Raw genomic sequence first — 23,369 nt, 5'->3', positions numbered from 1 at the left:
CATGATTCGACCAACTTTTGGAGAGGAGACACAGGGGCGGGAAGGAGGCAGGATCCATAGCCTGGCTGCATGCATTTATGCCGAGTGCTAGGAAGGACCTGAGTTCGCTTATCAGAACTGGAATACAAACAAGCCCCATAAAAATGTGGTCATTGCCCTGGAATAACATTTCCTGTGAGGAATAAAAAGCCATTAATCTTCTTGATTTATAAAACTAGTCCTTGTTTTTTCCTTACCCTCATTTCTGATACAATTATAACTGTTTTCTTATTGGTACTTTCTATCATGGTCCCTCTTTTTACAAGTTATATGAGTTATCTGTAGTAAAATATACACAATATATGGAAGAGAAAGAGTGGAAAGATACTCAGACGCCACTCGTAACTCCACTACCCAGGATAATTACCATTAACACACAACTTGGTTTATACGCTTCTGGCTGCCTCCATTACTATATAACCACCTCTATCTTCTGCGTTTTTGTGATTCAGTTGTCTTACATTTAAATTTCTTATCCATCTGAAATGTATCGCGGCACATGGTATGGACTAAGGGATCTGTTTTTTTTTTCCTCCAAATGGTTGGCCAGTTCCCAGCAGCATTTTTTAACTAATTCATCTTTTTCTCTCTACGCTGCTTGAAATTCCACATTAGCATAAGAGGTCTGAGTTCAGATTAGCACATTCTAAATTTTTACATATATTATTGGAAGGTGGTGGTGGATTCTCCTACTTATAGAAGTTTTAATTATCTCAACTATAGTCATAGAAAAGTAAAAGCGTAGCATAAAGACCTTTACTCAAAAACTAACTGACCACTTATAAAATATTAGTCTCTACTCAAATACCTTTCACTAGATGAATCCTCCCTCTTGTCAACTTTTTATATTAGTTCCTCTCTCACCAACTGTTTAAAATTGTTGCAAATACAGCATAAATTGGCTGCAGAAGGAAATTACAAATCTCGCAAATGATGCGAGATTTAACATAGTTAAAGTGTTACTGGAGAACTGCTCTTGTCACAGGCGAGGACAATGACGGTGAAAATCTGGCAGTCAGTCCAGTTAATGATGAAGAGAACAAAATTGACAGGAATGATATGACAGACATTTCTGAAGAAAATGATTTGAATAACAAAAGATGAGGAAAGAATCCTAAGAAAATGGATGGTGCCTTGGAACAGTTTTCCTAAAAAAGGACACTCTTTGTAACGGTGCCTGTACGGTCAAATTTAAGCATGTATCATCATGCCAGAAACAAAGTAAAAACAAAAAAAAATCCTGCATGATTCTTTCACGGTTGTCTCTAAGAATTAGTTCATAATTGTAGTCATAAATTTCAGCAAATATATGATAAAATAAACTTACTGTTAATCCTAATTTTACTTATTTTCAAACAAACCTTTTGTTTTACCAATGAAAACAATGAAACATGAGCTCCCATTTGGGGTAGACCTTTTCTGATACCAATTAGTCTCAAACCTTCCATACTTTAATCAATTTTGAACTTTCCAGTTGGTACATCAAGCTGTCTTTTTATAATTGCAATGTTCCAATTTACCGTTTTTATAATAAATATTCTGAAAAAGCAAATTTTATACTCTTAAGAAATTTCCTGTCTGATCTCATATTTTGACTCTTCTAACTCTAGAATCCTTCGTCAAGCTCTCACAGGTACCTTTGAGATTTTACATTAGTATTTATCATTATTTTTAATAGAAGCTCATATTTAGTGAGAATTTTCTGTGCCGGGCCCCTGCTAAGCACTTTCTACACACTATTGTGTTTAACTTGGCCAAAGAATCTGTGGTAAAAAGACCATTATTATTCCTATTTATAGCTGAGAAAACCGAGAAGTAGACAAGATAGGAAACTTTCGCTACATCACACAATTGGTAAAGGGCCGAGAGAGCTCGGGAGCCCGTGCACTTCTGATGCCGAAGTCCACTTCACAACAGCATTTTCCCACTTTGGAGTCTGTTCCTTTTTTAAAAATGGACAAAGTATTATATTCTGTGTAGAAGAAATCGATTCAGAAGCCACTTAGTAATCTTTCCTGCAGCCTTTCCTATATCAAATTCGTCTAAATTTCCTTAATGAAAGACTTCAAATTTATAAAAATTCAAATAAAGTATAAAACCAACAGCTAAATCGCACTGACAATATGAAAGTAAATACCATCTGTCTGATCAAACATCTAAGTGAGACCTCAGAGAACTAAATTTAAATTCTGTTGAAATGGGTCATTTAGAAGTAGCCTCAAAATAACATCTAGCCCTTAAGGTAAAAAAAAAAAAAAAAAAGTCGTTAACTCATTTAAAACATTAAAAAGTGAGAGTTTTAATTATATCTCTCAAAAGGATAGAACGGATACCTTATTTAGATTTATACTCTCTATATTATCCTATCACTTAATGTAGTAAAGACACACAGAATACTAATCCGTAGGTGGTCCGCACCACACTTCAGAATAAGCTTTCTAACCCACATCCTCGAAAAGATTTGCCTTACTAATCGAACCCCCTTTGCTTTCTTTCTCCCCCATTCTTGGCTTCCTTTTGGCCCCGGAATCTGGCAGCGCCAATGAAGATACGGCTGAAGGCAGGGCCCATTACGACTTCCCACTCATCTGACCGCATTAGGAGAATTTCACTGGAGGCCCTTGAACAGCCTGTATTGTCTTTAAGCCTTTTTCTTTGCCCGTCTTGCCCTGCCTGCCTCGCTGTGGGGCCCACATTTGCTCGCCAGGCTTCCATCTGATGAGCCGTCACTAATCCATACCATCTCTTGGTGGGCAAAGCATCGCCTAGATCACATGAAGTTTAGAAACCCATACAGAGGTGATAAAAGCTGCCGTGCTGACTAGGTTGAAATGTTGTCGCCAAACACCGTGAGTTAGGCCCAACCAAATATGCATTGAATTTTGCATATGTGCCTGAGATATTCAAATCTTGGCTGTAATGAGGGCCATCGAAATACTGGCATAGGCACTGAGGTCCTAAAAGGAAGCCTCTAGCAATCTAACACAAATGCCAGCCTCAAGCACCTGCATGGCAGACACAGGTAACGACACGTATGAGAATGCCAGCTGGGCCGCCAAGAGCACTCACATTTAGGATTTTTTTTAATACTACCCTGCCGGCCTCTGAGACTCTCCCTCTCAGGATAGAATGCACACAGCTGAGATGAGAAGAAAAGACATTTCACGAAAGCGCAACGTCCCAGCAGAAAGATGCAAAACATCAGAGTGACAGACAAGAAACACGCAAGTCCGATGGTTCTGGAATAAAAAGAATTCACCCGGAAAAAGCGGCTCACGGTGAATGCTTTTCAGACTAAGCCCTGACAGAACCTGCAGGTTGCTAAAGGCGGGCAGGGGCAACGCGCGGTGAGGGGTCCGTAAGGTAATTCCGAGCGGGGAAGACTTTCAACCTCGGGACGCCAGGGAGGATGTTGTCATCGTGGCCTTTACGGAGAAAGGCACATCCAAAGTGCTGGGCTCGGAAAGTCCCGAAGCTAGAAGACCAAGGGGTTTTTATTCTGAGATGTTTATCCATCTGCAATTTAATAGGGAACATGGTAAATCACACTCACTCCTGCCCTTTAATTCCAGCACTAAGCCACCTCATCTTCCTAGGCCAGTTACCTCAGTTAAGTGAGGGAGGTGAGCGGAGATGAGCTCTGAGTTCCTGCCCAGCTATTACAGAGAGATCATGTCTGTGAAAAGAACTTGTACACTTACGTGTTCAGTCATCCACTCCTTTCTAATACGCCTCTCCACCTTCACGTATTCTGAAATGACTGTTGTAGCTAAACTAACATTGCTGGCTTGAAGCAGAAAAAGCTCACAGTACTTCTTATGTCTGTGATAATGGTACCACGTCACCTACAGAGGTAACAAAAATTAAGTACAAAACAGAGATAAATCTTCCATATATTCCTCAGAGCAAAGAAGAGAGACTGCGTGAAACTATTTCTGCCTTTCCCTCCCACACTGCTAGCCCGACTGAAGCGACGAGAAGGCCAGATGACGAACAGCTCCCACGGGAGGGTCTCAGGCCGGAAGGGTCTCTGCCGTCGGTGTGTGTGTCGCACAGCGGGCTCGGAGGTTGGATTCTCGACCAAACCCTTCCGGTACCGGGCAACTCTGGGCAAGATATTTGGCTTTCCGAACTCCACTTTCTATTTGTAAAACAGCAAAAATTCTACATGTTTCTTCTACCTCAAAAATGCGCTAAGTACAGAAATAAGTGTGTAAAAATTTTGAGTTCTAGGGAGGAAAGCCATAATCGGCAATGACAGAGCACATCGATGACAAAAGGCATCGATTGAACGGTTTTTTAAAAAGTTACTATCATGATTAGATTAAGGCGAGTGGGCAGGAATGTCACTCGACCAGAGTCAAAAAGTGGGTCATCGAAATAAAAGCAAGTGATTATGACCGCGACAGTGAAGCACAAACATGCACAGTCTCAATCTACCCCGTGGAATGAACTTGGCTAGACTAGGCATGACAGGCACAGAGCCGGCTTATAGAGTCCTGGTTTGTGAGCAAATACATTTTCCTACCTTCCTTCATTTTTTTCATTTCTCCCTTCCTTCCTTCTCCTCCTGCTTTTCTTTGCACCGAGGGCTTACAGAGACACGGCCGTCGAGTTGCTTCCAAATCTAGCCACTTAAACAGATGACTGAAGTTCCATAATCGAGAAACGTGACTAAGGGAGCGTCTGCTCTTGCTGGGTGTCCAGGTCTTTGCCCACAGCATTGCCACTGGACTCCTAACGGCTGCTCCCAAAGCAGCTCCAACGGGGACATGGGGAAGAGAAGGCACTGAGAGATACGCCAGCCAACGGGGGCCACATCCATCTCTTGTTAAGTTTTCTCTTCTATATATTTGTCCTTTTCCCTCGATCCCCCTTGGGTCTTCCAAGTGGCAAGGAAGGAGGAAGAACCATATGCTGAGTGCCAATTATAGTGAATATTTTTCATTTAATATCTCATTAAGCTTAAATATTTATTTCTTAGGAAAATAATCCCGTAATAGTGGACAGAAGACGGACGAGTAGAAGTCCAAGGACCATTAGGAGGACGGCAATAAGATGAAGGGGGCCTGAATCAAGACGAACTACGAGAACTGGTTCTAGGAAGGCGTTTCTATTCTGAAATGCCAATTCCAAAATATCATTTTGGAATAAAAGTGAGGTTCTATCTGCGCATGATTAAGGTAAAAAAATACTCCAAACCATAGAATACAGAATCCCATGACACCAAATCAACTATTTCCATCCCACCATCCACCAAATTCAGAGGCTGAATTATGCATATATATACACACGACAATGGTAATAAGTATAGCGTGAGTGTTTTGAGTGTGTCTCTGTGCCGAGCATTGTACCAGGTGCTTCACAAATATCTAAGGCCTTGGCAACAAGGGAGGCATTATTATATCCACTCTCGAAAGGAAGAAACCAGGATTCTGGAGAATCAACTAACATACCGAGGGTCATGTGAGTAGTTAGGCATAGAGGTAGGACCTAAACCCTGGTCTGTCTGCCTCCAGAGCCTGTGCTTATTAGATTATGCTATGCTGTCTCCATGTTTATTTTTTTAAGTTTCACTTGCATTCCTTTTTACTTCTAGGAATGCTGAGTGAGGGGAAGAGGAAGCGGCAGAAAGAGCATCAGCACGGGTGGCGGGGAGGTGCACAAAAAGCATGCAAGAAGGAAGACGAGAAAACCACACCACTTCCCATACCATGGTCCTTGCTTCAGGAGGAAACAGATGCCACAGCTGCTGCATCTAACACATTCGTTTACCTTATGCGCCTTACTGCAGCCCCAGAGAGAGACACTAAAAAGAAGGAAGACATGGTTGGGAGCTGCTGCCTCTAAGGGTCCCGAGCAGCACCCCTGACGGCTCGGCCCCTCTGACTGCGGGAGGGGCTGACCCGGTTGCCCTTGACCACCACAGATGCCCACGGAAGGGAGAGCTGCCCTCTCTCACTCCGGCCCAGACGCGCCTCGGCCCTGAAGCCGACGTGAAGCTCACGTCTCCCGATCCCCAGCCTTTTCGTCTCGTCCCTCTTTCTCTGATGACCACAACCCAAGCAAACAGCAGAAGGGATGCGACTCACCTGGATGACATGAGCTGTTTGTGTCATGCTATTTTCGTTTACGAAATACGGTATCGCGAGATCACATTTAGTTCTATTCTCTAATCCACTATTTATTGGTTAGAAGCAAAACAAAATGGATCATATATTAAAAAGCAGAGGGAAGAAAAAAAAACCACGCCATTCTAGAAATGTCTAGCAAGCAAATACCCCAAGAATATTTATCCAAGTGTTTACCCTGGGATATCTGAGGAGAAACGTGAAAGCAGTTTTCTTGGCTATCACCACTCTAATAGGAAACGTAAACCCCAAAGACAACTACAGGCACATTCCTTACTCTGGAAAGAGTGCGGCTGTGCTGAGGAAGCCTCGCCGAGCTCTCACCTGGCATGACCATGGTCGGCGGGGCTGCGGCATCGGTGCTCAGGCAGAGGCGTCCGCCTTTGGCTAACCTATCACACAGCAAGGTGATGTGCTTCTTCAGGCGGCTTGTGTCTTTGGGGACGTCCAGTTGGCTGCCGAGGGTCAAAGCCTGCTCCTTTGAACTCTTCGACAGGCAGGTCTTCAAGAGGTGGGAGACAGCAGCATCCACCGTTTCTTCCCAGCCCTGGATGCAAAAGCCGATTTTGAATATATGCAAAGATGATAAATGATCAAAGGAGGCACTTTACTGTTATCTAAATTATAAGATTATGAGTGTTTATATGTCCAAGTGTTAGGGATTTGTTAAGGGCTTAGTGTCTGGAACATTCCAGACCAGTCTGGTTTTAAATTCTAGTTCTGCCAGCTGTTTGACCTTGAACAAGTTGCTTAATTCTTCTTAGCCTCATCCTCATCTACAAACGAGAATACTAACTCTGCACCTCCAAGGGCTGGGTGATTAAACGGTATCGTACATAGAAGTGTTTAGCCCTGGGCCAGGTGCGAGCAGTCAGTAACGATCATCATCACGACGGGCACAGGTATGTTTGATGATCGGGACGGAAAAGCTGCCAGGCCTACAGTTCATTTTGCCTTATGTTTCTGCTGAAGGGGAGCTGGTCAGAACAGGGGGACCCGTGGCTATCTGGAAGGAAGCTGGAATGGAGGGAAAACCCTGGTGTCTCTTGGCAATTGATCCCACAGCCTTGGGGTTGCAGAAACCTATTTCAAGAGGAATTTCGTGAGACGCAAGCCTACCTAATCCCACTTCATGCCCAAGTGACAAAAAGTGACACAAAGAAAGGAAGTGGGCCATTTACCCCGCCTTTTGCTGGGAACAGCGTGGCTGTGCTGCAGCGAAGACCTCGAGAAGTGCCTGACGGCTGGGCACGTGCGGCTGCGGTCCTAGGGATACGATGCTGGGCAGGGGCCCCCGCATTGTCAGGGAGGGTCCCGGCCCCGGCCGGACGGGCACAAGGAGGCACCACCCCCAGGTAACAGCAGAACGAGGATCAGGTCTGCTCACAACCTCCCACCGGGCTTCCCCAGGGGTCCCCAGAGAAAACAGTAAGATTTTATGGGGGTCTCGAGGTCCGAAGCGGCACAACAGGGAAGCGTGCATGCACTGGGGTGTTATTGCCAACATGACTCTGTTTGTACCCAGAGTGGTAAGACCTAGAGCACCATGGGCCTGACCATCAGTAACAAAGACGGTGAATGATTTATTCTCATAGAATAAGGCAGAAAGCCCAAGCCCCTTACATAAACGGCGAGAAACCTGATAGTCAGAAAGGAGCCCTTAGAGACCTCGCTGTTAGCAACACTCCATTCTCAACCTTGTCAGTCCAGCCACCCTCCCAACACGCAAATTGGACCGGGTATCTCCTAAACTTCGACTCTTAAGTCCAGATGTTCAGGTGAGCATTTAAAGTCCTTCCTGTGCCAGCCCCTGCTCCATTCTGGCGTCTTCCTGTCTACCGGCCCCTCACCCAGGCCGCTGCGCGTGCTCGACGCCCCCACTGCAACGCCCCGTCTCCACCCTATGCCTGGCCAACTCCCAGTTACAGCTCAGCGCAGGCTCTGCCATCCAAGAAGAGCATTCAGGGGCCCTCTCGGGGGCTCTGAGACCTCGCACACCCAGCTGATCACAGCACTGCTCACCCTGTGCTGTGCTCACCAGCAGCGTGTCTGATTTCCCAGTTACGGTGCCTGGAGTTACTGCGCCTGGTCAAGACATGTGTTCCCTGGACAGAGAGACTGTGAGATACAGAACTGGGCTTAGAGCTGGGGGCACTTTGGAGATCGTTAGTCCAGACTTGTGGGATTCTACCAGGATCCTTTATACAATAGCAGCCATCTGCCTAGGCACAGCCGTCTTGAAGATCCAAAATTACTACTTTTGGAGGCAGTTAATTTCTTTCAGGGATGTGTGTAACCAACAGACAGCTATTCTTACACTGAGCCAAGATCTGCCCCACTGGCCCTTGTTCTACCCTCTGGAGTCATGAAGAATAAATCTAGCCTCTCTTCCACATGACAGCCCCTTCTATCTGTGAAGACAGCAATCCTGTACCCTCTCCTCCAGAATAAACATCTCTGGCTCTTCCATATATAAACATGGTTTCGAGTTTTCTCTCTATCCCGACCTCTTGTCTTTGGATGAGCTCCAATTTTAAACACTTAAAAATTTATACGGCTAACTACAGAATCCCAAACTGACACCGAGATGCCAGGCTGGGCCTGGCACGGCAGGGTAAGACCCGGCAAGTTCCTCCCGTTGACGGAGAAGTCCCCCAGCCAGCCTGGCCTCCGCTCACCTCTGCTCTCTTGGCAACTGCACTACACTCTCTTAATTCACAGTGAGGGAACAGAGGACTTTTCCACACTCGCCACACGTCTTCCTTCTAGACTTATGCAGCTGGTTCTTTAGACCAAAGTGCAGCCTCTCTATATATCCACTAGAGAACTTCCCACTGGTTGCCAAAATCGGAATTTTTTTACTCTATTGACCTATTACAGATGCCACTAGGCAGATTAGGAAACAAATCAATTATTTTAGATTGATTTTGAAAAGCCTTTTAAGAGATGTCAAAGACTATAAAAATAGCTGCCCACCCCAAATCATTAAAGAATGGTAAACCAATAGTTACTGCAAAGGTATCTCCCTATACGACTAACAAAATCTAAACTTGACAAATATCTAAACTTGAATCTGTATTTCAGTAATAATTGGAAGAAATAAATGAAGACAAAATAGTAATCCCATGTGTCACTGGAGAGGACACATTTGCAAGGTGCTTTCACAGCCATTGATGAAGACCTGTGGTGTGTATCAGCAAAGATCCTTTGTGCATGTTTGGCATTTGTGTACTCTGTGGTCACCACAGCAGGAAAGCAGTTCCTATCATTTTATAGACTATTCGTGAAGCAAGCTACTGTTTTCATAAGTAGGTTACAGTAGCATATTAGATCATTTAAGTAGATATGGCATTTAGTTAATATAGAGGTTCTACAGAATTGCCTTTCCTACTGCCAACTTGCAGATCTAGTAAAAAACCATGTCATGTTTAGGTATTTGGCATGAGTATTTTTTTACTATAATGAGGTATGATGCCAATACTTCAGAAAGATTGCTCCTAAAATACGGAGTTATTATTTGGAGGGTCTAAATTGTATATAAACTCAAATATAATAATGAAAAAGGAATGTTTATGAGACAAACGAAGAGCCTTTGAAATGAGAGTTTCATTAAATAAAAATGCAGTGTGATAATTGACTGATCAGACATGTAGCATACTTAAATGATGAAATGCGAAACAAAACTATGTGGAAATCTAGAATCTCAAATATGAGAAGTACCTTACAGATAAGCTATTCTAAAACCTAAAACCTCTGACAGAGTTTAGCTGCACTACGAGCAGAAAACACAGGCTGCTTTAAACAATCTACTTTGACCCTCTGATCCTCTTTTCTTTTGATGTATGCATTCATTCACTAATTTATTTTTAATCAGTGGTTTTTTAGGTTATAGGATATTAGTGACCCATTTGGTTTACTTATCCATAAGTTAAAAATCATTTCTTTTCTTAATTTTTTAAAATTTATTTTCCGATTACAATTGACTTATTATATTGTATTAGTTTCAGGTGTACAACGTAGTGATTAGACATTGATCTATACCTTAGGAAGTGTCTGATCCTCTTTTTTTAAGCTTATGTTCTGCGTTTGACCCCAAAGCTTTAGATAGAGGAACACCGTGTAGATAACCTGATTATGAAACTTGATCCTGGATAGCCATATTCAGTGCATCCTAGTCAAATGCACAATTCAGTAGCAACTTATAAAAAAAATTAAGACTGGAAAGTCAAATTGATAAGGAAGATTCCAGAGGAAAGCTCCTTCTGGTGATGGTAAATTAGATAATTTACCATCAATTATCTTAATAAGACTAATTAGGAAAAAATATCAAAACCATTTCTTCGAAGGTACAGGAAAGCTAACAAGATTGTGATCACAGGTCAAGATCCAGGGGACAATAGAGGCCCAGGGAAGTAAGTCCTGAGTTTGATGCTTCTTTCCCCTACCCTCCGCCCCCAAGGTCATTAGCTGCCTGCAGGGCCTAACGTGTAGCACCCACCCTTCACTTATTCACCATTGCACACTCTTGCTTATTTATCTCCATGTAAGAGGCAGCATGGGTCATGAGAAGTGCGTTGGATTAGGAGTCAGAAAACCTAGGCTGAATTGTGGCACCTTTCTTTACGAGCTGTATGTCTCTGAAAAATTATTTTACCTCTCTGGGTCTCAGTTTGCTCATCAAAGCAAAAAAAAAACAGAAAAATTATTTCCCTTGCCAGGTGCTTGTAGATTTATGAGACACATTTAGCGACTGCAGGTGCATAATTCCATGCTGTTCTTATGTGTAAGATCCTCCCGAAAAGTTTATCTTTTCTAGACTGGTCCCCATGAATGACAATCGTAGTAGAAATAACAGCAACGAGAGTAAAAACTGTAGGACCTCATGTGTTAGGAAATGTGCTAAGGATTTTACAAATATTATTCTGGCTAATTCTTACCATTAGTCTATGAGGTAGGTATAGTGACTTCCAACTAAGGCTATAGATGCAAAGTATTTCACTACAAATGACACACTCATTAAAAGTGAGGGCCCTTAGGGATCGAGGACTATGCGGCTCTAGATCCAGGGCTCCCGACCACTATGCTACAGGGCACTTCCTTCCCACTTTACATGTGTACCTTTCAGTCTACTGTCATCGGATCATCTTAGGCTCCTTTTACTAAACTGGGCTTTGGAAAATATTGTGTGAGGTCTTCCCCCAGAAAAATGTAAGGTCGCAATTAAAATACTCATGAAATCGAAATTTAAATTAGCTTCTTTTTCCAAGTCAATAATCTGCATATAATTAAATGAGATGTTACTGCATAGTCGAAAGGCACTATGATCTGTGTCAGTTTAGATGGGTCAAACTTTAGAAAGAGTCCACCAAAGCTTCTAGCCCTTGCAGAGACTACTGAAACTGACATCTAGAAATGGCTTTGGGATGCTGTGTCCCCTAAAAACATAACTCTGATGAACCTAAATTATAGAAGCTCACTTCAAGGACTCATTATTGACAATACATGGAGAAACCACTCCTGTTATGGAACCATAATAACATGGGATCACAGACTCCCCAAGTAATGTTGCCTCAGCAATGCCCTCATGGCACACGGGACGATGCTGTGTGGGAAAACATGGACAGCAATGACCTGTAGTTGAAAGGTAAGAGAATCAAATATTGAATGTAAAGAAGTTTTAGGAATTCCTTTACCAATTTCTGTGTCTTATATATTTCCTCTTATTCAGGTATAAGAGTAACATAAAATTTGTCTAAATAAGTCTAAAAGAGCTCTTTCAATAATTATTAAACAGTTCAAGAGATTAAAAAGCATTATGTCACAGTTTAGCTGGCAGTGTTTTTGTTTTCTAAGCGGTCCATAACATAATGCTGTAACTTACAACAGACGGCATCTTATTGCTGAAATACAGTAGTAATACGGTAATAGCTACCAATTCTTAGACTCACAGACAATTAGTCCTCACAAGAATCTTAAGAGGTACGTGAAGGGCATCTTCATGACACCTGCACACCTTTGACAGATAGTTTCCAAACGAGGTCGCACATGCAATGCAGTTTTTAAAAATATGGTTTAGCACACCTCTGTAGTAGTAGTACTATTTTGATCTTCCAGATAACACAGATAACCAAACATCAAAACCCCAAAATCTGAAAATGATGGTGAAGATGCCCAAGGAAGGCACAGTGTATGGTCTAGTTCACTGGGATCAAACAAGCAATGTCATTTTCATTTACCTTCCGTAAGAAATAGAATTTGGATATGTCCTACTGAAGAAGGAAAACCTTATTATATATGTTCTGGTAAATCATTTATAGTAGGCCTAATAAAGGCCAAATTACGCAGTAAAAAAACATACAGTAGAGGAAACGATGTACCCGAAATGTGAAAGCAAATTCCACGTGCACAGCTCCTGATCAGCCCTCCCTAGCCTGACTGCGCACAAGGCCGCGAGCCCCTGCTCTGACACCTCTGAATGGCAGCCTCCTCACCCTGTTTCCGCCGAACTCCAGGCATGCCTCCATGAGAAAGGCCTTGGAGAGCCAATTCGCTCACTTTCTTAACGTCTTGTCTTTCTCCTATACCACCTGTTTTCTGGCCCAGTCGGAATCTAAAGTGAAAGCAAGGAGAAACCCAAACCAAATGGCCATTCTCACCCCTCTTCAAAGCAGAGGCAGTCCTTGGATCTAGTCTAGTTCACCACTGTACAGAGAGAGGAAACCAATGCCTAGAGCTCCATGATCTGCCTAAGAACGCAGAGCTGGTCAAGTATTTGCTCAAAAAAGGGATTTGAACCCCAGCCTGACATAATACAAACCACAGTTTGTATTTCCCAACTATTAGCATTTAGGTTGCTTTCAGTACTTCATAATTATAAACATAAACATTACGGTACCAAATGGAATTTGGTTTACTACTTTCAGTGCATTAACTCAAATTACTGAGCCAAGGGTTGGATTAGTTTCATGACCCACATTTTCCTAGAGGACTCTCTGGAACAAATATATCAGAAATAGGTGGGTATGTCTATTTCAGGACATGTCTGTCAGCACTACTTATTACCAAATTTGGCTAAATCAATATAGGTAAAGTGTACCTAATAGTTGTTTTCACTTGCATATATTCATCACTGGTAAGATTGAAAATTTTTGCCTTTACTGATTTGAATTACAGGATACGTGAATGAATATATGTATAAATATGTGTGTGTGGTGGTCTGGCTATTAATTTATATCTTTTATCATCTATACAGAAGAGATTAGGTTTTGCTCTTATAGAACCCCAAAAATATTTGAAGTGGCTTGCAAAATGGAAGTAGACTGCTTCTTTAAAAAAAATGATTTTAAAAAAAGTATACAGTTGTTGGAGGAGACTCTCTAATTATATGAAACACTGTGAATACATATGCAGTACCAAGCAATGCCCAGATACTTATATCCAACTATATGTTTAATTTAAACTTTAGTTCTGTGGGAAAATAGAAGAATCTATCCCTATATTTATTAGAATACAAGACAAGCACATAGACAATTTTAGAGTATATAATGAGAGCTACATTATGTCATACCCACAAGTGAAATTCACAAGAGAAGGAAAGCCAGAGTAAATATGGAGGAAATGAAAACTGATCTGCCTCTTAAAGAGGGTGGATAGAGGGGTGAACAGAGAACACTATTTTAGGTAAAGAAAAAAGCACTATTAGCCCTGGGTCGATAGAAAGAATTGTGTACCCAAGGAAAGTCAGTCTTCCCAGAACGAAGCAGAGAAGCTGGGAGTCTCAGAAAATGATACGGTGCAGCCAAGTGACTTAAAGTCCTGAATGCCTGGCACTGGGACCCAAACTGAGCCCAGGGCGAAGAGAGCCACGGCAGGCGAGCAAGCAGACGTGCGACAGGAGAGCCACGCGCTGCGTCCAGCGGGGACGAGCAGCGCATGTCAATCAGGAGACGTGGGCAGAAAGGCTCATCCAAACGCCACCACAACGAGGTGGCGTTTGGATGAGCAACGAGGACGCAGGCCAAGGGGGGTTCTCAGAAACATTCCCAAATGAGCAGGAGCGGGCCCGGCGACTGACCAAACCTGGAGCGGCAGCTCTGCGTGTCGTCACAGCTCAGAGGGGGTGCCAATTTCCACGTGCACATTTCTAAAAGAATGCCATGTCCCAGAAATGTCAAAATCTGCTCTTGGTAATCAGCAGACTCAGACTGGGTTGGGTAGAGAGAGTTTAAAGAACTTGAGCCAATATAGATACACTTCCAGCCAGGAATCAAATTCGTAAGCATTACGAGGGTGACGATGATCACTGCTCTCCTCTCCGTGGCTGTGTGACTTATACTTATTTAGTTACTTATATTAAATCACACCTTATTCCACAAAGGGTTTGAGCTGGCACACTGTGAGAGTGAAGCTTCAAATAATTCTTTGTTCATTTATTTAGTCTCTTTATTGTTAAAAGCATAAATAATATTAAATGTGTTCATTAAAACATTTCGTATCTGATACACAAACAAAATTTTAAAATGAAGCATCCCCACTTGTACAGTGTATTCTACCAGGCTCCAATTCTGACCTATCTCAACGATTTCAATTTTGAAATAGCAAGCGAGTCATCGGAAAGGCTCTGAAATACGTTATATCGATTCTGATGAAGCAGAAGAGACTTGCACATAACTGGCACCGACACAGAGTATGTGGCCATTATGAACATAAAACTAATTCCTTCACGCTTATCTTGCCGGCTAAGATCATGGGAATTACCAAAATATTTACTTTCTGCTCTCTGTTCCCATAGACAGTTATAATTGTGATGACACTCTAACACTCACAAAAGGCAGGCTTGAAACTGACACCAGACTTCCGCCCTTTGTTTGCCTTTTACGAAGAAGTCATTAATAACAGTAATGATTAGCCATCTCAATCATCACTCAATCCAGACAGGAGGTACAATGGCCCTCACATCGAATCTGACCTGTGACGCAGACGTCTTTAAGCCTTGTAAGTGAGCCTTGATAAGTCCCTCCACACAACAGGATTTCCTATTATAAACATCTGTTTTCTCACATGAACCATGCTGAACATGTTAAAAATAAGTTCTCTTTCCATATCAGTTTGTAAAAGGAATAATCAATCAAGAAGTAAGGTTGAAGTTTCAAATCTCCATCTTAACTTTCCCAGGGGATTTTAAAGTTCAATACTAGGGGAGGTAACTATTAAAACCTTAAAACACAATGAAGCTTTTCAAATACACTATATCTACTAAAGATATTAAAAGCACTTTGAAAGAAAAAAAACAAGTCAGGCCAAATACTATGCAACAGGCCAATATTCCTTCCAACTCCAGGGCCGTGTGTAACTGGTCCCAGACCAGTGTACTGTTGTTCTCGGGAGAGAGTCCTCTGAGTCGGGCGGAATACAAGAGAACGTTCAGGGGAAGTCTGAGATGGCCCATTCGGAAATACCAGCACTGCTCCTCCTTGCTCTCTTGCCATCTGCTGGACCTCACGTTAAAGAATCTGAGTCATCTAAGCTGTTTACTAGGAAAATGAGAAGCACATCTGTGCAGAGAACAGGAAGGGCAAAGAGGAGTCATCCACATACCAACTCCAAGTGGTAGTGACTACCTACGATTCAGAAGGATTCCGGGGCCTTGAGCAAGCTCAACGAGAGAGAATTCTTGATGATTACCATGTCTACCAAGGCCATCTGAAGGAGGAGCGGCAGCCCTTGGGCCAGCTTCTTCCCCGCCTCCCACCTTTATGTGGATGCACACATACATCTCCCTAGACAAGTTTCTTGTTTCTGGGGGATCGTCTGGTTATTGCACATAGGACCAGGCTGATCCCAGGATACCACAAGTTAGGGCTGCTAACGCAAACACCATGACGCAACAGGACACCAGTGCCCTACCCTACTTTAATGAGCTTGTTCAAATGTGCGGAAGTTCTTCGCCCAACTAAATTCGACCAAAGCTACTGAGACTGAGGAACTGGAAGTTTGGTTTTATTTCACGACCACATGAGACGGCCAGTATGTTTATGGCTGAATATGATTAGAATACGTTTGCTTGCCATGCCGAAGTAACTCCACAAAGGGTCTAAGTCTGTTTTGTTTACTGAGGTATGCTAAGTGTCTAGAATACTGCCTGGAACATAGTAGGTACTCAATAAATAATCACCGAATGAATAAATGACTGGATAAAACATTCGCCATGTTAGGCAAATGCTGAGAGAGATATATAGTTTTACAGCTTTTGGCTCCTGTACAGCATCATGGGAGGCGGATGTGTGTAATATCACAATGAAATACTCTCTCAGACTGAAAGCAGTAACACGACCCTCACTGATCTAAGTAGAGATAGTATTTTCTGTAGAATTTCTATGGCTAGTCACTAGAAACAGGTTTAAATTCTGCATTGGGAATTCGAATACTCTGATATACCCTCAGTTCCTAACTTGAAAACTAAGAAAACAACCTGTTTGGAATTGCCCTACCAGGTACTCTGCTAGAACTATTTTAGGCAAAACCTCATCAGCACAGGAGCGCAATAGGGACAGTACCACGTCACCAAATCCGCTGATGAACTGAAGTTAAGAGCTCTTTTTGGAGATGCGAAATGGAACACTAATGTTTTTCTTAAAGTCGGGGGAGTATCCCTACAGAACACATTTGGCGTGTATAACTCTTAGCACCTTAAAAAAATCGCATAAATAGTCTGCAATACTAGCATTTACTTGCCCCAAAATAGTATTGAGAAGTAGCAGAAATGGAGAGATGTTACTAAAGAGAGCAAAGAAAGCAGTGATGTATTCTGTTCCAAATGGGGTGGGACTTAAAAAAAAAAATACTGATAATATAGTGCAAAGCGCATTACTTTTTATTATCAATATAATAAATTCTAAGTATCTTTGCTTCGTGAACCTGATATCATTAAGAAGAAAATATTCCAGAACTGATGATGGCATTTAGCCTGCATCTTATAACAATACAACAAACCATTATGCAGTGCTATAGGAAACGTAAATAAAACATCTTCTGAGCACTTCTTTCTACCACTCAGTACTTCTGGGGACATCTGACCTTGAACTGAGAGTCTGCTGAAAATGTTGTCCACATGTCTAAAGTTCCCCCCAACACACACACATGTACTCTGCCATCCACCCTCAACCGAACCATCTAAATTACATTCAGATTTTTGTGGTATCATAATAACTTCAACATGGGATATATTTTCAACATTCTGGTCAGAGACTCCTTTCTTCCCCGCCTCGCCCTCCTTCCAAGTTATTTCAGGCTCGCATATTTCATTTCCACATCTCCGTGGGATACCCATCACATAACATTTATTTGTGAGGTCTAAAGGCATAATGTGGGGGATTGTGAACCAGCATGTCAAAACCACATACTGTATGCGTACGTCTTAAAGAATGAAAAAGGATTCCTTTTTTCTCAAGATATATAAGCTGTCTCAACAGTATAAGTCCAAAATGAATACCACAACCTAATTAAAGATGAAGAGCATAACAAGCGGTATTAAAATGTCTTTTTTGATTCATTCTTCTCCAAGTTATGTTTTTATCAAATGTCCTGTCTCGTTAATGACTTCAATAGACATAATGAGTATACACACCTTCTAATCTCTCCAAATTCAGAAGAGAGTTGAAAGAATTTTCCCCTACATGTTTTGGGAGGTACGACAGCAGAGAAAACAGAGGCAGGGTAGAAAGGGGCTTCGAGAAGATGCTAAGCCTATTCACCTGTCTACAAGGGTGAACGTACTTTTATATACTCCCTGCAAAATGAGGCTGTTTTTAGAGATGTCTAGAGTCAGAAATCCCACAATCTCTCTTGGGACTCCATTCCTACATCTGAGAACTTTTATTTCTAGGAAAGTCTTCTTTTGAGTCTCCCCATGCTTCAGGGCCAGATTCAGGAGCACGTGAGCTGGGCAGTCATACAGGGCCCCCTGCTCAGAAGGGCCCCAAACTTGGTTTAATGCTTGGCTGTCACCATCTTGAAATTCTTAATAATCTTACCTTTGAACTTGTGTTTTGTCATTCCGATGGGACAATACAGTGTGTGTGAGAAGGGAAGATATGCACAAAATGCATGCCTCCTCCTCCACTCTGCCCCTTTCACAAATAGCCCCTAAGCTCAGAATTCCCGTGGTCCCGTGATGAGTGGGAGACTCACACCAAGAACAGGGAAGGCGTGTCACATCTGGCACCGACAGCCCCGAAAGGCTTTTCATTTGAACCAGAACGTGTTCTGAAATGAATAAAGAAGGCAATCGATTCAAAGAAACAGGAATGACTAAGGAAGCCATCATACTCCTGTTATTGCCCTGTAATGTCCAACTATGACACTAAAAACAATAACACAGAAGGGAAGGAAACAGGACAACACAGAGCTCCTTTGCCTTCCAGTCCGTCCTCACTCGTCAGTGAGCTGCAGGTATTAAGTGTCGGTAGATGTGCACATATCAAGGAGTGATTCAAGACAGTTAAGTTTGTGCAGGTTCCACAGTTTTGTAAGAACGAAATACATATACGTGTATGAGCTACGAAGCACAAGTTGTGTAACTGTGTTGGTTCCACATACGAGTTTAATGCTCTTCTATTCGTATTAATCATCATTGCACATTATAAACGGTAAAATTCACGCTAACAATTTAAATTAATGTTTTTCTTATTCAGAACATAAAATAGCAAATACAACACCATGAAAGGCTACAGATAGTAAAAAGCTTTGTTTTTAGTACCTGTTTGAACAGTACTTCAGCACTGCTTTCTGCTTTTTTGAACAAGGGATCTATATTTTCATTTCGCACTGTGCCCTGTAAGTTACTCAGCTGACTCGCCCTGTCCCTCATGCCCAACATTATATCTGCCGCGTCTGTTCTGCCAAGTCACCTTCTGCTAGCTGTCACCCTTTTCCCCAGGCATTCACCCAACGAATATCGACTGCACTAGGGTCAGGCACTGTGCCGGGTACCGAAAATATAAAAATGAGTAAGAGATTATTCCTGCCCTCAAGTGTAGTCGAAAAGACAAATAACCATAAAAAGGTAACAATACCTACCCTGCTTGACTTTAGTGAGAACTATAAATAATATATGTAAACTGTTTAAACCACTTCTAATAACAAGTAAGCACTCTGCTCAATTATCTCATCAATTCTTATCACAACTTCCTGGGTAAGTCATATTATTGTTTCCATCTTTTAGCTATAGAAGCAGAGATTTAGATCAGTGAAGAAACTTGACCAGAGGGACTTTGTCGTTGGGTGGGAGAACCAGGAACTGAGGCCACCCAAGTCCTTCTGAGTGCTAAATCTGAGCCCCTAAGTGATAATTATCGTTCTTAGTAATGTAATCCCAACCACTGTATTCTTTAATTTCTATTATTACGATGTCTATGTTTCTACCTTCTCGAAGGTCAATTTTAGCTATAATTTTATTTTATCAACCTAAAGAAAAGTGTATTCTATATTTTTTCAATTCATTTATTAGTATTTTATTTAGGATATAAATTATAGCTTGATTTTTTTTTTAATCTGACAATCCTTTGACCCAACTGCAGAAAATTAGATTCAACTGACAAAGCTTATTTATGACTTTCAAAATCATATTCGTGACTTTGTTTCCTAAAATACAGTATACCGGTTAAAAACATGTACTTTGGAAGCAAACAGACCTGGGTCCAAATCCTGGCCTCTGCCCCACTAGTTCTGGAAAGAGGCTTAACCTTCAAAGCCTAAATTTTCCCATATGCAAAAGGGGATGAAAATAGTACCTTAATTACCTTATGGGGCCATGTGTAAATTTAATAAGATAATCCTTGTGAAACTCTTAAAATAATAACTTGGTACTTAGCGAGCACTCAAAAATGTTAGTTTTAGTACTATTTTTAGTGCCATATTTTCACATCTATGTTTAAAAATAATTTGAAATTACCTTTTTCTTGAAATAGTTTCCTCTGCTACAAGAACTAAATTCAAGAGTCTCTAATTTCCAAGAAGTATATTATTTCTTTGTACTGAAAGCATGCAAAAAGTTAGCCCCAAATGGCTGCTGGTGGTCACAGATATCTCTACAATCCAAGAGATGTTTTTTTTTAAAGAATCCTTCACTAAAAATTCCAAATACAAACCCTCGTTTTTCCCTTTTCATTCTAAACTGCCTCTTCAAAGAATCAGGGGTAAAATGAGTTTATAAACTATATATAAAGAACTGTAATAATGCAATAAAATACTCCTGTCTATCTCAGTTCTCTCCAGCCCTTTAAGTGACAATTAAATTTCAGAACACTGAGCAAATTAAAACGGCTGAACTCTTTTCTCCCGCGGAAAAAAAGGATGAGCCAGTCTGAAGGTTTACTGCCGGTTGAGAGTCCGTCTCCCTGGCTTCTGAGTGCTTGAAGAGCACATAGAAAACAGACTGGACACCACATGAAAATGGACACTGTACCTTTTTTAAAATAGCTCTAGGGGAAAAGAAGGCCTTTATTTGACATTTTTACTTTGGTTTAAAGAAAAGGAAAACAGGATTTGGGTTAAAAAAGAAAAAAAAGCCTTCATGTGATATCTTACAAAACGTGACAGTCACGTGATAGCTTCCCGAAACCCTTTCTTTTCCATAACAATGGCCATGTCTACTGCAGACCTGTGGGTCCTTACCAGTTCCTGAGTGTCCTGCTGCAGCGGCAGGAAAGCCGCTTCCAGAATAGCAACCTGGTCAGCACTGAGCTTCTGCCACAGTCCGATGAGCAGAATCACCAAGTGAGTGGCACTTCTCAGCCTGATGAACGCCTGGAACAGGTTGTCCTGGTTTTCCTCTACGGCATCTGCTAGAGCAATCACCTGCAGAAATTACGAACTTCGGTGAGGGACAATTTCACAGTTCTTGCGCCCTCAACAAATTACATTTGGCACACTCTTGTTTTTCCTTAAAACAACTTGATGAGCTTTGTCTCCCAAAACACAAGCTCTGTGGAGTAATAAGAGAGTTATCAGTCATCTGTTCACGTCCTTCTTTAAAAAATAAAAAAAAGCCTGCAACAATTCCAAATCCATATGGCCGGGAGATAAAATTATCCACGAAGTCAGCTTCACGAGGACATTGTTCATCACTGACTGACCTTCTACAGTACACAATAATAGAAGTAACCTCTAATACAGTTATTACAATCTATAATACTAGCCAGAGATGGATGAAGTTTTAAAATTCTTATCAAAATATTGCATTTGCCTTGTAATTTAAAACAACTGCATTACACCCTTATCAGAAAATAACTATCTTCCTCTGATTATTATTTTCCATATGTTTCATGGTATTGAGATATCCAATATCTATATATCCAAAGGACAGATAATGTTCAGTCATTTAACCAGTCGAGTAATGTGTCATTTTTAACACCAATGTCGGGCACCAGACCATAGGTATCTGAAAGAAAAAAAATTTCAGGGTGTGTTAGCTTTACAATGCCAAATCTACTAGGATAAAATTGGCAGGAGTGAGTAGGATTGGATTTTTTTTCATCCTCTTGAATAATCCCGTGGAAAACAGAAGTAAAGCAACAATTAGATGGAACAGCCAAGACTGCCCATTGGTGTTTTATTTTATTTTAACGTCTTGGTGAATTTTGTGCTCATTAGAAGTAACAAACTGACTGGCCCAGAGGTCCAAGGCGTCTGATGGCCCCCAAAACAGAAACAGCAAAAGTCAGGGCAGTTTAAGCTCCTTTCTACAAGTCCCTACCAGCCTGAGGGACTAGAGCTCGGATGAGTTTCAGAAGTCTAGTGTATGACGATCCATTTGGTGGTATTTCATGGGCTATTGACGCTGGCCCAAAGGGCTTGTTAAAACATCATCATTCAAACAAGTGGACTCTACAACTGTCTCCCAAATTCCATGTGGGGCGTAGGGCTGCAGGGGAACAGCCCTCGGGGTATCTGGGAGGCACTGGGAAACAGATGTAGGTTAGGAAAAGACAAAGCAACTGAAGGTCCTGGCTTGACAATGCTGGGCAGACCCGGATTCTTTGCCACTCGGTTGAGGGCTTTCCGGAGTTATAAAGGCAGATTCAGCTCTCCAGGGAGCCCTGGGGGTCTGGACCAGGTCAGCAGTACAATACAATGAAGTGCATTGCTTACTATGTGCCTAGTACTGTGTTGCTTTCCATTTGCATTGAAAAGAAGTATGTGATATTTTACAGCCCGTGAGGATCTTATAATCTCTTGGATAGAAAACATACATGTACAATCAATTAGTGGAAAGAAACACTACTGTAATGATGTCCTAATTGTGCAGAAGAGAAAGTAAGTGCGAAAGAAGTTACCAAAGGGATAGATTATTATGGGCCAGAGTTAATATCCCTGGGGCCTTCTTGACTCAAATGAGGCTTGGAACTCATCTCTTCCCCATTACTTCAAGAAGTCCCCTCGAAGACAGAGAGAGAGGCCACTTTTCTTAAACCAAAACACCTGGAATCATCTGTTTCCCCCACTCTCACCATGATTGCAACTGACTCCTGTCAAAGTCTCAGTTTATACCTTTTTCTTCCTGAGAATGTTACCAATTAAGCCTCATTGTGGGGGTCATCATATTATGGTACAGATGCTTATTGTCAATAAATCCAAATTATACAAAGATCAAGGTCATAAACACTTCCCAAGGGCCAGGTATGTGTATGAATTTGCAGGAAGCACTCTGGGGAATTCAATGGCGACAGATCTCATCTCCATGTTCAAAGACTTTATAATGGAGGAAGGAAAACAGGTCAAGGGGGCCAATGCTGACAATGTAGGGAAGACGTATAGACTCTAAAGGAGAATGCTATTAATACTTTTTTATTATTATTATTATTATTTATTTTTATCGCTCAACCAATAGTCTTTTATGACCAGGCACCACTGGCTGGCCTAGGGCCCCAGAGGTGGATCAGCGTTGGTCCCTGCCCTCTGGAGTATTATTATTATTAATAATAATCCGCCCAATGACTGGAGCGTAGACTGCAGGCCAGGCTTTCTGCTCTGTGCCATCAGGTATCAGCGCTTTCAGTCGTCACCCCCACTGCGACTTAGTCGGCATGATCTCTATTTTACAGATGACATCTCTGAAGCCCAGCAGATGAAAGGCATTTGCTCAGTACTGTACACAGGGTGTGCAAACTGTGCTTAGAAGGGTTCCTTGCCTGGTTTAAT

The 23,369-nt window shown here is 41.8% G+C and overlaps 1 protein-coding gene across 16 annotated transcripts in view; it reads right to left on the bottom strand.

The window, feature by feature from the left end:
* BBS9 (Bardet-Biedl syndrome 9) overlaps positions 1-23,369 on the bottom strand; it is a 348,483-nt gene that overhangs the window by 51,335 nt on the left and 273,779 nt on the right. For 15 of the 16 annotated variants that reach the window (XR_005652755.1, XR_005652751.1, XR_005652752.1 and 12 more), the window contains 2 exons: positions 20,844-21,026; positions 6,495-6,717 (listed from right to left, as the gene is read on the bottom strand). Coding sequence is in view for 11 of the 16 variants with exons in the window: in XM_039862697.1 (XP_039718631.1) it covers positions 6,495-6,717; positions 20,844-21,026 (406 nt within the window). In the remaining 5 variants the exon portion in view is untranslated. The remainder of the gene's footprint in view (positions 1-6,494; positions 6,718-20,843; positions 21,027-23,369) is intronic. The other variant, XM_039862694.1, reaches the window with a different exon arrangement.

This window comes from Pteropus medius, unplaced genomic scaffold, assembly GCF_902729225.1.
Source record: "Pteropus medius unplaced genomic scaffold, Ma_sr-lr_union100, whole genome shotgun sequence".
NCBI lineage: Eukaryota > Metazoa > Chordata > Mammalia > Chiroptera > Pteropodidae > Pteropus > Pteropus medius.
The sequence above is the reverse complement of the archived record's forward strand: the minus strand, read 5'-3'. Positions and strand labels throughout refer to the sequence as shown.